This window comes from Mesoplodon densirostris, chromosome 1 (assembly GCF_025265405.1).
Source record: "Mesoplodon densirostris isolate mMesDen1 chromosome 1, mMesDen1 primary haplotype, whole genome shotgun sequence".
NCBI lineage: Eukaryota > Metazoa > Chordata > Mammalia > Artiodactyla > Ziphiidae > Mesoplodon > Mesoplodon densirostris.
In genome coordinates this window covers 18,011,471-18,026,192 of record NC_082661.1, presented here as the reverse complement: position 1 = coordinate 18,026,192, position 14,722 = coordinate 18,011,471, and the positions used below count along the sequence as shown (strand labels likewise).

The following is a 14,722-nucleotide window of genomic DNA, read 5'->3' as shown; positions in this document are numbered from 1 at the left end:
GAAAAATCCAAGTCTCGAGAGCTGCCGGCCGTGGAGAAAGGAAGGAATTTTTTAGCGTTCTTGATTTTAATACCTGCTGAGATCGGATCATGCATGCATTTAAAATAACCCTTCCGGGGCTTCCCTGGTGGCGCAGTGGTTGAGAATCTGCCTGCTAATGCAGGGGACACGGGTTCGAGCCCTGGTCTGGGAGGATCCCACATGCCGTGGAGCAACTAGGCCCGTGAGCCACACTACTGAGCCTGTGCGTCTGGAGCCTGTGCTCCGCAACAAGAGAGGCCACGATAGTGAGAGGCCCGCGCACCGCGATGAAGAGTGGCCCCCGCTTGCCACAACTAGAGAAAGCCCTCGCACAGAAACGAAGACCCAACAGAGCAAAAATAAATAAAATAAATTAATAAACTCCTACCCCCAACATCTAAAAAAAAAAATAAATAAAAAATAACCCTTCCGGGTCGTCAGGACCCTGTTACCCTCTGGCTTCGTACCTCTCAAAGGTCATCTGATTGGCCACGTCTCTAACAGTTTACCCGGTAGACCTGTAACTCTTCTGGCTTTGAAATCCTCGGTGCAGTTGGAGGAAAAAATAGCAAATCTTAAGTCTCTTGAATCTTATGTAATTCTTTTCCCTTACTTCATTTATACCATTTATCCTTTGAGTTCGGAAGGATGGTGGAGAGGTCGGTCAGGAGATTTTAGATGAGCAATTCCATGCCCATTTCTTGGATGGAGAAACTGAGGTGCAGAGCCACCCTGACCTGCCCGAGGTCCCAGGACAGTGGAGGATGGACTGTAGCGTTCAGGTCTCTGAACTCCCTGTGGGTCTGTTGACTCACCTGCTCTGCTGTATTTGTTTTTTAGCCACGGGCCTTGAAACAGTTAGCACACACTTCTCTTCCTCAGTCCCATGCTCTTCACCGGCACTTCTAATCCAGGGTATCCCATGCTCTTTACGTTTCTCACGAAGTCTTGTTCACCTGCCATGGTAACATTCCTTCCCCAAGATCCAACACCAGCCAAAATCACATTTGGAAATTGTTTCCCAAGAAACTTCGGAGGGTTTGCTTTGTTTAGAAAAAGAAGAGGTTCACCTGTTTTTTGCTTCCTCCTTAGGCATTATGGGTGGGGTCTGTGTATACGTGTCTGTTCTCTCCTACCCCACTTGTCTCTGAAATGAGTGTGAAAACCATCAAGTGACTTTTTTTTTTGTAATTCATTTAAAAAACATCTAATTCACATACCGTAAAACTTACTCATTTAAAGTATACAATTCAGTGGGTTTTTAGTATATTCATAAGGCTGTGCAAACATCATCACTATTTCCAGGACATTCTCATCACCCCAAAAAGAAACTCTGTACCCACTAGTGGTCACCCCTAATCCTCCATCCCTCTACTGCCTGCCAATCACTAATTTACTCTCTGTCCCTATGGGTTTGCCTACTCTGGATATTTCATATAGAAGGAATCATACCATATGTGACCTTTTTTGTCTGCCTTCTTTAAGTTAGCGTATTTTCAAGGGTCAGCCACGTTGCAGTATTCATTCGTTTTTATTGCCAGGTAGTAAGTATTCCGTTGCATGGCTACACCACATTTTGTTTATCCATCCATCATCTGAGACTTGGTGTGCCCTTATCTCAATGTGCTCTGTATTCTGAGCTCCCTTGATGCCCACACTTGGACCCTGAGCCGCTCCACGGATTCCAACTTCTTCTCCTGGTCTTGAGGTGCGTGCATCCACCTCAGCATGCTTGTAGGGGAGCAGGTGGTAACCAAAACATTCCAGTTAACTGGACTGTACTGGGCCTTTTTATAAGAAGCAGTAAGAAAAAATGTGGTGACCGCAAGTTTGACTTGAAAATGAGAAGATTGTAAATGTTTCTCTGCCTAAAGTTGGGTTGTCTCTGGTTTGTCTCTTAATGTGAAGTCCCTACATTGGCATGTGAGCCTTCATTGTTTGTCAGCCACCGTCTGGAGGGCCGTGGGGAACGAGCTGGGGCTGCCCTGCGTGGAGGCTGGGGACCAGGCGACCTGCTTGAGCAAGACGGGGGGACCAGGGCTCCTCTCCTTTCTTCTAGTGGCTTCATGTCCACTAGACATGGCTCAGAGACTTGGGTGCTTACAGCAGGGCTGACATTTCTTGGAATCCACAGCCTTTCTGTGGGGAACTCAATCTTGAAGCTGGCTGAAGAGTGTGAGATGGCGAGTGGGGGGTGCTTTTGGTCACGACAGGGGGACACCCTGTCTCTACTGGTTTCCTGCTGGCTCTCTGTGTAGGGGTGGTGGCTGCACACTTTCCCCTCCTGTGCATCTTCTCTGCCCTCTTCTGGGGGACACCCATTGCCCATTCCACTCAATTCTGGCCTGAAAATACCAAAACTCTACATTCTGGTTCAGAATCCCTAGTAACTGCTAAGTCACTTAATTTCTATCTGCCTCACTTTCTCCTCTTTTAAAATGGGTTTGGAGATTATCTGCATTGACCACTTAAAAAAGGATGTGACAATCAATTTAGAGGTTTGAAAGAGCCTTTGAGAAAGGAAGGTGGAATCTGCATATATACTCAAGGGACTCTTTATTGATGCTGCTCCAGCACTGATCATTTATGCTAATGACTGATCATCAGAGTCACCTGGCAAGTTGGGAAAAAGACAATACAGACCCCTGGGCCCTGTCCCAGATAGTTTGATTAAGCAGGTGTGCAGTGGGTCAGGCGAAAAGTCTCTCTCTAAACAAACCAGTGTGGTTTGGGAGCCTGGGACCATGTCACGGTCAGGAACTAAATCTTTTTTCATGATGTTTCTCTTATCTTTCTTGTGTTAGTCCTTGTACCACTCATTAGCTTGCTGTCTTATTGGCTGGGTCTTAGATGACTTTTCTAGGCCTAAGAATATGTAGTCCCCACTGGACACTGAGCGTATGCTTTGTAAATGCTGCAGGAATTCATGTGTTAGAGCAGAGGGGGTTTTTGAGGTCATGTGCCCAATTTCCTACTGTAGACTTAGGCCCAAAGTGGGGAAGAGGTTGCCCAGTGAAGAAGTGAAATCGAAGTGATTACCTGGCTAGCAGCAGAGCTGGGCCTGGAGAGATGGTTTCCAGGCTCTTTCTCCCAATGTGCTACTCCCAGGAGCACACAGTCAGTCATAATTTTCAGATTGACTTTGTCTGGAGAGTGGAAGGAAGGCCTTGCCCCAGTCTAAGGGGCCCCATCCGGGTTTGAGAGGAAGGGCCAAGTGACCAACTTTACAGCTTGTGCTTTCATGAGCTGCTATCCCATAACCTTCCTGCAAAACCACTGACCTGGCGAATGCAAAAATATCTCAGGGACCTGGGTGTTGAATAGTTGGTGAGGTAAAGAAAACAGTGAGTCCCAAGTTTTGGTTATTGGATTTTGTTCGTTTCTTTGTTTGTTATTTGCTTGTGTTGCTTTGTTCCTCCCTTACTACCTTACTGTCCTCGGGAGCTCTGGTAGAAATAATTTTCTGGTGGCCTTGGAGGAAAATAGTTGAACGTTTGCCCAGTGACCTGTGGGGGGAGAAGAGAGATGGTAGATGCTGGAAAAGGATCCCTTTGGGGACACTGTGAGGCGTTCCCTTAGCCGTGCCCTTTGAGACACTGATCCCTGGTTAGAGTTCAGGTGAGGATGCCTCACAGTTAGTTGATAAGAAACCCAAGGAAGGTGGAGGGGAGTTGTAAATTACGTCAGGATGGTGACCTGGAGCCCTGTGCACCGCGGGACCTCAGGCAGGCTGGGGCTGCCTAGCTGGCCCTAGTGCCCTCCTTGTCAAATGTTGGTTGTACCTGCCTGACTGTTTACTTCGTAGGCTTGTTGTGGAAGTGGTTATGAACTGTAAATACTCTCTGAATGTGAAGTGATACTATTAGGACCCTTTAGTTGTTATGATGAAGAGCAAAAAGGTTAACTGTAAGGGTTTCATTTAAAAATCTTACAAACCTAGAGATGATCGCAGTGAGTGAAGTGAGTCAGACAGAGAAAGACACATGGCGCATGACATCACTTACATGTGGAATCTAAAAAAATGATACAAATGAACTTATTTACCAAACAGAAATAGACTCACAGACAGAGAAAACAAACTTATGGTTATCAAAGGGGAAAGGAGGGCGAGGGATAAATGAGGAGTTTGGGGTTAACAGATATGCATTACTATGTACAAAACAGATAAACAACAAGGACCTACTGTATGGCACAGGGAAAACTATACTCAATATCTTGTAATGACCTATAATGGAAAATAATCTGAAAAAGAATATATATATATATATATATATACACACACACACATATAACAGAATCACTTTGCTATACACCAGAAACTAACACAACATTGTAAATCAACTATACTTCAATTAAAAAAAATCTTATAACAACCAACCCATAGAGATAGAGGATAAAAAAGCTATTAAATTGTTGTTTTGCACAGATGCCTTGATTGCCCCTTCCCTCCCCCCTCCCCGCCCCCTTGCCCTTTTCCCCATATTCTTTTTATGTTGAGAAATGGGGTAGTGACTTTAAGGGGAACGTTTCAAAGTTCCTATTATGTTGGTTTCATTGAGGGAGGGAGGGAGGGAGGGAGAGAGAGAGAGAGAGTGAGTGAGAGTGAGAGTGAGAGAGAATCAATCTTAACATCTTACTGAACTTTTTCTGTAGCTTTTTCCTTCTCCAAGTTCAGCCTTCTGAGGTCTTTGGTTTTCTTTTCCTAGGTAACTAGAGTATATACTCACTTATGCTAAATCCCAAGCAGCAGAAACCACATGTTCCTGAAACCACATGTTCCTGAATTTTCTTCTTCTGTGCAGTCATGCTTCATAGGCAAATAATGCCTCTTTAAACAGAACCTCTGTCTTAGGTTCTCAGTGGATTTTCAAAAGAAGAAATTACTGGACTATGTTTTAACCTAGGACAAAGCAGCCTAATCTCCTGTACCCTCTGCATCTGTAGGAAAATTGATCAAACGAGTTTTATAATTGTGGCCCCTGATGATCCTGCAGGATTCTGGAGCCTTCTGAAATGGTTTCACGGAGTTTCTGCTATTTGGTATATGTGATCACTGCTAACTTTTGGAAACCTGTTGGTCTCTGTATGTTTTAGAGTATTAAATTAATCACAGCTTCTTATATTTCAACCATGCTGGGTAAATTGGGGGTCCCTGATCTCCAGGGCAAATTATTTATTGATAGAAGATGGGCTGGATTTTCCATCTTGCAGTTCTGAGAAATGAAAAAGGTTTAGAAAGTGACAGCAAGCCTGTTCTTTAACAGACCTAAGTGTGTAGATGTGTATTAGGGGTGAGCCTCATAATATGAGCTCCTGAAGAAGTGTGTATGTGCCATCAGTGTTATTATTTGGCTTCCTGTTGTGTCACTTACTAAGTTTTCCTATTTTCCTCTTAGGATGAGGGGCTTCTGGTAGCCTTTTCTTTTGTCAAGTTCAGTGATGTGAACTTAAGCATGGTTTTACCCCTTCCAGAGCAAAGTTTCGTAGTAGAATTGGCCTGGTCCGTGATGAGCCTGCCGGGGGGAAGGTGGGAGCAAGTTACATTGCAAGGGAGGAAGGATGAATGAATTTGGACGTGGTAGGCCGTGGCTGGCAGTACTCTCAGTGTGGGGTGTTTAGGCAGAGTATTTACTTTCCATTTTATAAGAAACACAACTTGTACAGCTTTCTGGCACTAGTGAGTTAGGAAGCCGTTGTGGTCCAAATCTACCATGAGGATAGTTTCCAATTAATTTGAATTCTTGTAAAATGGATTTTCCTAGGAAAAAGCACCCCTACTGAGAAATAGCTTGGATTGAAGAGGATGTTTTGTTGTAGGCATTTTTGTATTTAGGTAAAGAATGCATATCAGGCTGGGAAGCGGGGAGCAAGGCCTTCAAAGTTTAAAAATCAGCCCTTTTCTGGGTGATAGGCTTTCTACGGGGCTGTTTTCCAGAAGAGACTGGTTTCATCTCCATTGAACAGTCTGTTCAGGCCCCACGGTGCCCCTTTTCCCACCCTGAACCCTGCATTTTGCCCAAGCCGGGGGCTAATGCCATCTGTTGGTGGCAAACAGGGTTGGCACAGTGTGGGCTTAATTCCAGCGATGTGATGTGTGAAGGAGTTCTGCAAGAGAGGAGCTTCTGAACCTGGAAAGTTGATCCCAAAGCATCCGGGGCACGTCACCCCTGATCTGCGGAATTTCTGCCTCATGCTCTTCTTTTTTTAAAATAAATTTATTTATTTTATTTATTTTTATTTTTGGGTGCGTTGGGTCTTCACTGCTGTGTGCGGGCTTTCTCTAGTTGCGGCGAGCGGGGGCTACTCTTTGTTGCAACGCATGGGCTTCTCATTGCGGTGGCTTCTCTCGTTGCGGAGCACGGGCTCTAGGCACGCGGACTTCAGTAGTTGTGGCACGCAGGCTCAGTAGTTGTGGCGCACGGGCTTATTTGCTCCGCGGCATGTGGGATCTTCCTGGGCCAGGGCTCGAACCCGTGTCCCCCACATTGGCAGGTGCATTTTTAACCATTGCGCCACCAGGAAGCCCCCTGCCTGATGCTCTTCTGTGGTGACTCCCTGACATGGGATGCGTTGCTAGTATCTCCTGGGAAGTGGATGAGAACTTTTGGACATGCGAACCTTTTCCAGTCAGAATTGCTCAGGGATTTTCAAACTTCCATTTTGGAAGAAGGGATGGTTATTTCCGTTGAGATTGTGGTCTAGTGTTTAGACCTTGTGACTGGGAGTCACGGCCAGAGAGCTCAGATTCTTTTCCAAGCTTTTGCCCTCAAACTTGAGTCTGCCAATGACAGTTCCATCCAAAAGGTTGCTTTTGGGCCAGTGAACATGCTCTTCTATGTGATGGTGTGTGGCTGTCTGGATTTAAGACCCAGTGAAGGAATGGGTTCTGTCTGACATGATTCAGGTGTCTACACATTCAGTCCCTAAGCCAGGGATGGCAAATTGTGGCCCACGGGTCAAAGCTGTCCCGCCTGCCACCAGTTTTTGTACAGCCTGTGAGCTGAGAACAGTTTTCATTATTATTATTATTTTAAAATAAATTTATTTATTTATTTGTGGCTGCACTGGGTCTTCACCACTGCGCATGGGCCCCTTCCAGCCGTGGTGAGCAGGGGCTACTCTTCATTGCAGTGTGAGGGCTTCTCACTGCGGTGGCTTCTCTTGTTGCAGAGCACAGGCTCTAGGCACACGGGCTTCAGTAGTTGTGGCACGCAGCTCAGTAGTTGTGGCTCGCGGGCTCTAGAGCGCAGGCTCAGTAGTTGTGGCGCATGGGCTTAGTTGCTCTGCGGCATGTGGGATCTTCCCGGACCAGGGCTCGAACCCACGTACCCCACATTGGCAGGCGGACTCCCAACCACTGCGCCACCAGGGAAGCCCCTTCATTATTTTTAAATGGTTAAAAAAATCAAGAGGGGAATACATATTTCCTGACCCAGGAAAATCATAGGACGTTCACATCTCAGCATCTGTAAATAAAGTTTTTGGAACACAGCCATGACACAATGCATATGTGTATTACCTGTGGTGGCTTTTGTGTTAGAACAGCAGAGTTGAATAGTTGGGAGAGAGATGGTGTGGGCTACAAAGCTTAAGATTATTTACTATCAGGCTCTTTACAGAAAAAGTTTGCCAACCCTGCTCTGAACAAATAAGGGGGTGGTCTCCATGTGCCCGTCCATCTACGGAAGGGAGTGAATGAAAGCAGGTACCGGGAAGCTGCCTTGGTGTTGTATCAAGGATGTGGGGTTTCCCGGCAACTTCATTACCATCATCGTTGTTGTTCTTTGAGTTGTCCTGTGTGTTTAGATAATACATTTGTACAAAGACCTCCCAGCAGCCCCTCCTCGCCATCCTTGTCACGGAAATGGGACTCATGGAGATGGGGATGCCTTTGGGGGAGCAGGTCCTGTCAGGCCCACTTGAGTACCTACTGGTCACCAGGAACATAGATCTTGGAGGGGGCTTCTCACTTGGAAGATCCTCCCTATTTGCCTTTCCTTTTCCTTTTTTATTGGGGAAGGTGGAGTAGGAGAAATTAGAGCTACATACCTTCTTCTTTTTTGCTGACAATTCAGCAGGCCTTTAAACCACCTCAATTCATTTCAGGCCATTGGTGGTGTGTATATTGAAGACTTTGCCCACAGGTCCAAAGCTTAACTTAAGCTTCCTGAGATATGTCATAAAATATGACTGGGGCGGGGGGAACCCTAGTGGTCCTTGAGCAGAACATTATTATGAAACAAAGGATGAAATGCTTAAGCCAAGATGACCCTATTTACTTATTTATTTATTTTTACAAATGAAAGTTGAATAGACTCCATTTCAACAGTTTTCAATGCAGGAATTCCCACAGCCCCATTTGATTGCAGTTTGTTGAAAAGTTTAATGTTTTTGTAGGCAATTCATAATTTCCACGTTGAGCAGCCTAAAAGGAAGGGAGCCTGGAGCCCAGTGTTGCTTTTATAGTGGGATGGTGGGAACTTTTTTTTTTCCCTTCCCCAAAAGGATATAAAACTGAAGTTGAACTGTTGGGAAAATGTGGCGTGGCGATCCAGCCCTTTCATAAATCTGAGATGCCCCCTCCTTCAGGTCTTCCTTTAGGACCCCACAGAAGAGAATTTCCTGCTGCTAAATGTCTCCAGGAAGGAAAAGATTTTCCTCTGGGCTATAATAGTACCTAATTTCCTTTTTCTTCCCTTTATTTATTTATTTTCCCTATTAATAAGGACCAATTGTAGAAGATGAAGGAACCTGGGAAACCCATCACTTTTGCAGGAGGTTAATAACTTCCTTTAAAAAATCCTGGCCTAATACTTCTTTCCCCAAAAGGAACCTCATCAGCTTGAGTGCCAGTCAAGGCCCAAGGGACGGGCACAGATTTGCGGGGACCCAGCGGTTCTGTGGGATCGAGTTGCAGTGGGACAGAGAGGTTGAGGCTGTCACTGCGGGGTCGCTGCGAGTCGGCCGGGCGGGGGCCGTCTTCCCCGCCATCTGGATTTGGTTAGCTCTCTCTGGGCAGCAGGGCCGAGTCTCATTTCCTCCAACCAGTAATGTTATATAGGCAGTGATCCTGGGCTGCCCTAACATAATTGAAAATTATGTGTATTGTAGGCTTGGAGTGCTGAAATGTAGGCTCATAAAAATATGTGGTGCAGGTAGCCTGCGGAGATGGGCTATGGCACACAATGAAGCTTTTATGTAAAGTAAGAATCATAAGTCTCCGCATTAATATTGCATTATGGGTATGATCATTTTTGGGTGGGGGTCCTCAGGGCAGGCCTGTCACCTTCAACAAAGCCTGAATCTCCTCATTCTGGGGAGCTGGTATTTAGAGACGATCAAATCAGTTTTGTAGATGGCCAAAGACAAAAACTTGTCCATGCATCTAACCCTCACCACTGAGGGCAGAGGGAGGCGTAGGTGTGTGGCAACTCAGCTTGGCATGTTTCTTCACAGGTTTTCATGGGATGAAGAGGTGAGTGTTGGCGGGTGTCCCTTTTGGTTGGCCTCAAGGAAATGACCCTCTTGAGTGGTTTTGACCAGTGAGGCCCATGTATTTACGTGGCGAGTGAGAATGGGAAGAAGTAAGGGCGAGGCAGGGTAGACTAGACCCCCATAGCCCGCTGGCTCGGGTTATAGGGCTGAGGGAGACCATGGAAACATTTACTTCAGTGTCTCTTAATTTGGGATCATGTTGCTTCCGGACAAATATTTGGAAATGGTTTGATTAAAAGGATCACTGGGGGGTGCCTGCTGACATTTCCTGTCTGGGGTCCCATAATCCTACAAGTCCCTTGGTGCCCCTCACCCATCCCCTTCACAGCTAGGTCAACTCCTTCAGTTTAGAGATGAGAAATTGGAAGGTCTTGTGGTGAGTTACCAGAACTCGTAACCAGGTTTCTTCCCCACAGGAGGCTTCTAGGTAAAAGTTCTGAAGTGGCGGAAGTTGCTCCAACCCCGTCTAGATCTAGGTTGGGAAAACAACCGTGCAGTTTGGCAGGCAGCTCGTGGGTCAGGTCTTCCAGCTTTAGGTATCACTGAGTTTGGTTTTAATTTGCCGGAACAGTCGTGTCTTGGAGGATCCCATGGAAAAAAGCTTGTGGATGGTTTTAGCTCTTCATTTCATTTGGGGGTGGAGCAAACCCTTCTTTCTTTCTGGACTGCCCTTTGCCATCCTTTTTCTTTCTGTCTGAATCCTTCTGACTTGACAAGACCTACTCTGTACAGCCTTCCTCAGTCTCTTTTCTCAGAAATGCCACCTTCTCTCCAGGCCTTCCCTGGGCACGTGCCCTGAGTCTCTGTCAGAGCTTCACCACATTCTGTCTTGACTTACCTGTGGTGAATTGGCCCCCTCACGTGTGCCTAGGTTCTCTGAAGGAACACATCTTTGTCTTTCCATGATGCTTCACAAGAAGGCTGTGCATGAGGCAAGCTTTAATCCATGTTCCTCAAGTAAGTTTTCTGTAGAATTAGTAATAAAACTAGCGGCTAGCAAGATCAAGATGGTGCCTTCATCAATTGGCCTTTGGAGGTACAAAGGCTAGTGTTGATGTCCTTGTTAAAATCTTAGCATCGTGTCTAAGTTTTGTTTGGTTGTGAACTGAAACTGGTGTAACGTCACCAACAAAAGTCAAAATCTGGGAGTTGCTTTTACACGTGCTAAATATCTCTGTGACCGGACAGGCCGCCTTCCCTCAGTTTCCCCGATCTGCACGATGAGCAGCTGGATCAGTTGATTGTTCTCTGAAAGCTGAGGTATCACTTTGGACAGAAGTAGCTCTCTTGCTCTTGTGCCACGTGTTCATTTTCTACCTCGGAGAAGGGTAGAGAAGGACCCATTTGGCATATACCTTTATTTTTCTCTCTGTGGTAAACCTATGTGTTAAGGATTTCTTTGGCCTTTTGAGATGAGTTGTAGAAATTGCATCGTGCCCTGTCTGTGCATCTCTTAACAAAGAAATATTTTCGTTTTATAAGCTTTGGGGTTGGATGAGGAATTCCATCCTCACCTTACTCAGGTAGCTTCTAGTAAAGGACAGCTGCACGTGTATACTCAGCCTTCTTGAAAGTGAAGGATGATGGCCTTTTAGAAATGAAGGTTGTTCAAAGAGCAGATTCGGAATTGGTCTCCCAGGGCACCTCTGGCTCGCGGCTCCATTTGCTTTCTTCCTTCGGAAGAGATGTGTCCTGTCTCTTCTCTCTCCTCCCTCCCCACTGCTCTTCTCCAAATGGGTAGTATTAGTGGCATCATTTTATCTGAGGCCACCCTGTAGTTTGAATGTAAAGACAAAACTAATTGCTAATAATATTGTTGTTCTATGCTTGTACCTGTTGAACAGGAACTCTGAGGAAGAACCTGTCGGTGTTGCATGATTTTTCTGTTGTCATTGATGTTGCTGTCATTTGCGTGCTTTCAAGTTTTTTTGGTGTTGTTATCTGCACGCTTCTAAGTTTTGCAGTTTCTGATCCATGCGTCATGGTAGCTGTTTTGCATTTCTTTTCTAAATTCATTTTCCATGTTCTTTTTGTTTGCTCCCTCCAGTATCTTCAGATGAAATGGCCACTGCTTGATGTCCAGGCGGGGACCCTCCAGAGCAGACAAGCCCTCAAGGATGCCCGTTCTCCGTCGCCAGCACACATTGTTGTAAGTGACCTTACAGAGGCATTTGCTTCCTTTATTGCGGGGAGGTAAAATGCTCTTTTGTTGATAACAGGCCTTGTTTATCAGTTTTTCTTTCTTTAAAAATAGTTTTTTGGGGCATATTCTTGGATATGGTTTATATCTAGAAGGTACTTGTTTTCTGCTATTGGACCTTAATGATTGGTATCTACCTGGAAATGTTCCCACCACCCTTTTCTCCTAGTATTGGGTTAGCATCTAGCTTTGTGGATTCCAGTTAATAGGGCACAATCACCATGGTGTGGGGAAGACCGGAAATAGTATTAAAGCAATTAAAAAAACATAATACCCCAAATCTTTCCTGAAAAAGTCATTTAGGGGAGGTGAGTTGCAAAGCAGAGAATTAGGCAACTCGAAAGGGAAAGCCTGGATTTGAGACTTTCCAGTCTTACCCCCTGCACCGCCCGCCACTGGCCCAAGCAAAACACTCACCAAGTTATCCTAATTATTGGAAAGGAACAATCTAGACTGACATCAGAAAATTTTCATCTGGGCTGATTGATTGTAAACGTAGAGTACAAATGAACTTGGAAAGGGTTAAATTTAGTCTGTACATCCATGGCTTTGAAAGCGTGTGGGTTTAATACAGAAAACATTTGTTTGTTCTACTAAGAGACAACAACATAAAGTGTGTGTCTACATATATTTTTAATGCACTTTCTTAGGATTCTGTAGGCTCTGAAAGTGGAATTTATAAATTAACCTCTTGAGAAGATAGCTCAGCCTTATTAGAATATTCTCTTCTATATATTTATATTATGAGTTGGACTTCATACTTTTGAAATAATTAATGGAAGACATTTTTATAATGAATCCGTGACAGGTAGAATTATGCAAAGCACAAAACAATTCATGTGTTTTTCATTTAAGTATCACAAAATGTTATCCATCAATATATTTTGCCTCTATGTTACTTTTAATTTCTAAAAATGGCAAAATAATTTTCTTAAGTAGAAAAATCTTAAGATACATTGTGTCAAGTTTCAGGCTAACTGCCTCCTTATTTTGTAGCTTGCTATAATTGAGTATATATTATTTAATGAATTTTGCCTCTGTTATATGAATATTAAATATATATGTATGGGTGTGTATATATCACAAAATAATTTATTTCCATAAAACCACTTTTTTGAGTCATCATTTGTGAAAAGGTCTTACGAATTCTTATATTATAAATGAGGCACGTAGAAAGAAGGTTGACATTTTCCGGAAGCTTCTTCCTTCCTTCAACCCCACAATGAACCAGATGCTCACAATTACACATGCTCTTATAATGCTGAGATGTCAGGGCTGGAAAGTAACCTTAGATCAGCTAGGCCCTACCTGCTCTCAGAAAAGGAAACGGGTCCAGAGATGCCTTAAGTGAATTGCCCAATGTCACACGCTGAGTTAGCGGCCAGAAAACGGGAACTGGGCCCAGTTCTCTGCTCTCTTTTACTGTGTCCTCCTCAGGGAGTTGAAAGTAACTTTCCGTGGCTGGTTCTGTTTTGCTTACTCTAAATTGGCTCATTATTAGGGACGGTGTCATAGGCATAAAGAAGTTGTTGACTTGGGGTTCTCATGCAGGTTTCTCCCAGAAAAATGAATGCCATGTAAACAAATATTTTAACAATACACAGAGATTGGTTTACAAGCCCTTGAGGGGACAATAAGGAAGCCAGTCTGTGTCACTTTTCCTGCCTCCCTGAATTTCCCAATGGGGGTCTAGGTTTGAAATTTATTTTTCTGCTTTTGGAAATGCTGGGCAGGACTCGCCCACATGGGTTTTTTTTTTTTTTCTTTTTCTTTTTCTTGTTTTTGGAGGCACAGGGAAGGGACACTATCTTTAAAATCTCTTGGAGGCTTTTTCTCTTTTGAGTCTCAGGAGAAGATGCAATTCTTAGAAGTGGTTCCGAGGGGCCGCAGCCCCTCTTCGGTGTGGCCTGGAGGTGAGCCACCTCTAGGCTGGCAAGCGTTACCGCTCCCCCACTCCCCCCTCAGGAATGGGGTTTGTCCATTTGGAGAGAGGTAGATGACTGCCCTCCCTCCCTCATCCCCGCCTCTCCCACCGCCCCTCAGATCCCATAAGGGCAGTTGCCGCAACTTAGGCCTTAGGCACTTTGTTTTCTCGTGTATAAATTACCGATCAGGGAGTTGGTGAAACATTTTTCCAGATCCGATGTGGATTTTGGCAGGGGGCGTAGTGAAGGGACTTGGGTTTCCTTTTCCTCTGCTGTTGATGGGGAGGCATGCTGACCATAGCAACCACTGTGGAGCCTACACCCAACGTTCTGATGGAGACCCTTGTCCAAAGGAGCCACAGTGGGCAGCTGTAATCCCATCTTCTGTGCGATCTCTCTGCTCCTGGGGACCTGGGGAGTGGCACTGCACAGAGGTTATGGGGTGGTGGTGGAGGGTGGACTCTGGGAGCTGCAGAGGGAAGCCACGAACGTGGACAAAAAGGAAACTGAATTCGTGAAATATTTAATGCTTGTGGCAACTGAATGGTGTCTTTGGTTATATGAGTCAGCCCTGTAATTGTACATTTCTGCAGTCTTCACCTGACACCAGGGCTGAGGAGGGGGGTGTGGAGGTGGGAAGGGAGTTGGAAGAGGGAGAATGGGAACATAGCAGGGGAAGAAAGTCTGGAGGTTGCTGACCTCGGGGTCACGTATAGTTTTGGGGGATTGAGGAGTTGTATACCTTGGTAGTATAAATTTATGATACCTTTTCACTGGACGTAGGGCAATGTGTCGACCCAGACCAGCTTGGCAGGTACAGTGTATCTGTATTTATACGGGGGGCATTCTGGATTGTGGCTGATGTACCATTCGGGTCTCTGTATAGCTCAACATTGGCCAAAAGACTCTGGTTCTCCTTCAGATTCTCTGATGAATGGCTAACTTTTCTCGAGACACTGGGCTCTTCCTCACTTTTTTGTTTTTTATTCTTTTGAATAAAATGTTGTCACATCACAGTGTTTCATCAGACTTGTTTCAAAATAATTGCCTGAGGATTGCTTCCTAGTTTCTCCGAAATTTG

General features: G+C 45.0%; 1 protein-coding gene across 27 annotated transcripts in view; it reads left to right on the top strand.

The window, feature by feature from the left end:
- Positions 1-14,722, top strand: part of TCF7L2 (transcription factor 7 like 2) — a 200,085-nt gene that overhangs the window by 66,422 nt on the left and 118,941 nt on the right. For all 27 annotated transcript variants that reach the window (XM_060099361.1, XM_060099489.1, XM_060099369.1 and 24 more), the window contains one exon: positions 11,564-11,665. In XM_060099361.1, coding sequence (XP_059955344.1) covers positions 11,564-11,665 — 102 coding nt within the window. The remainder of the gene's footprint in view (positions 1-11,563; positions 11,666-14,722) is intronic.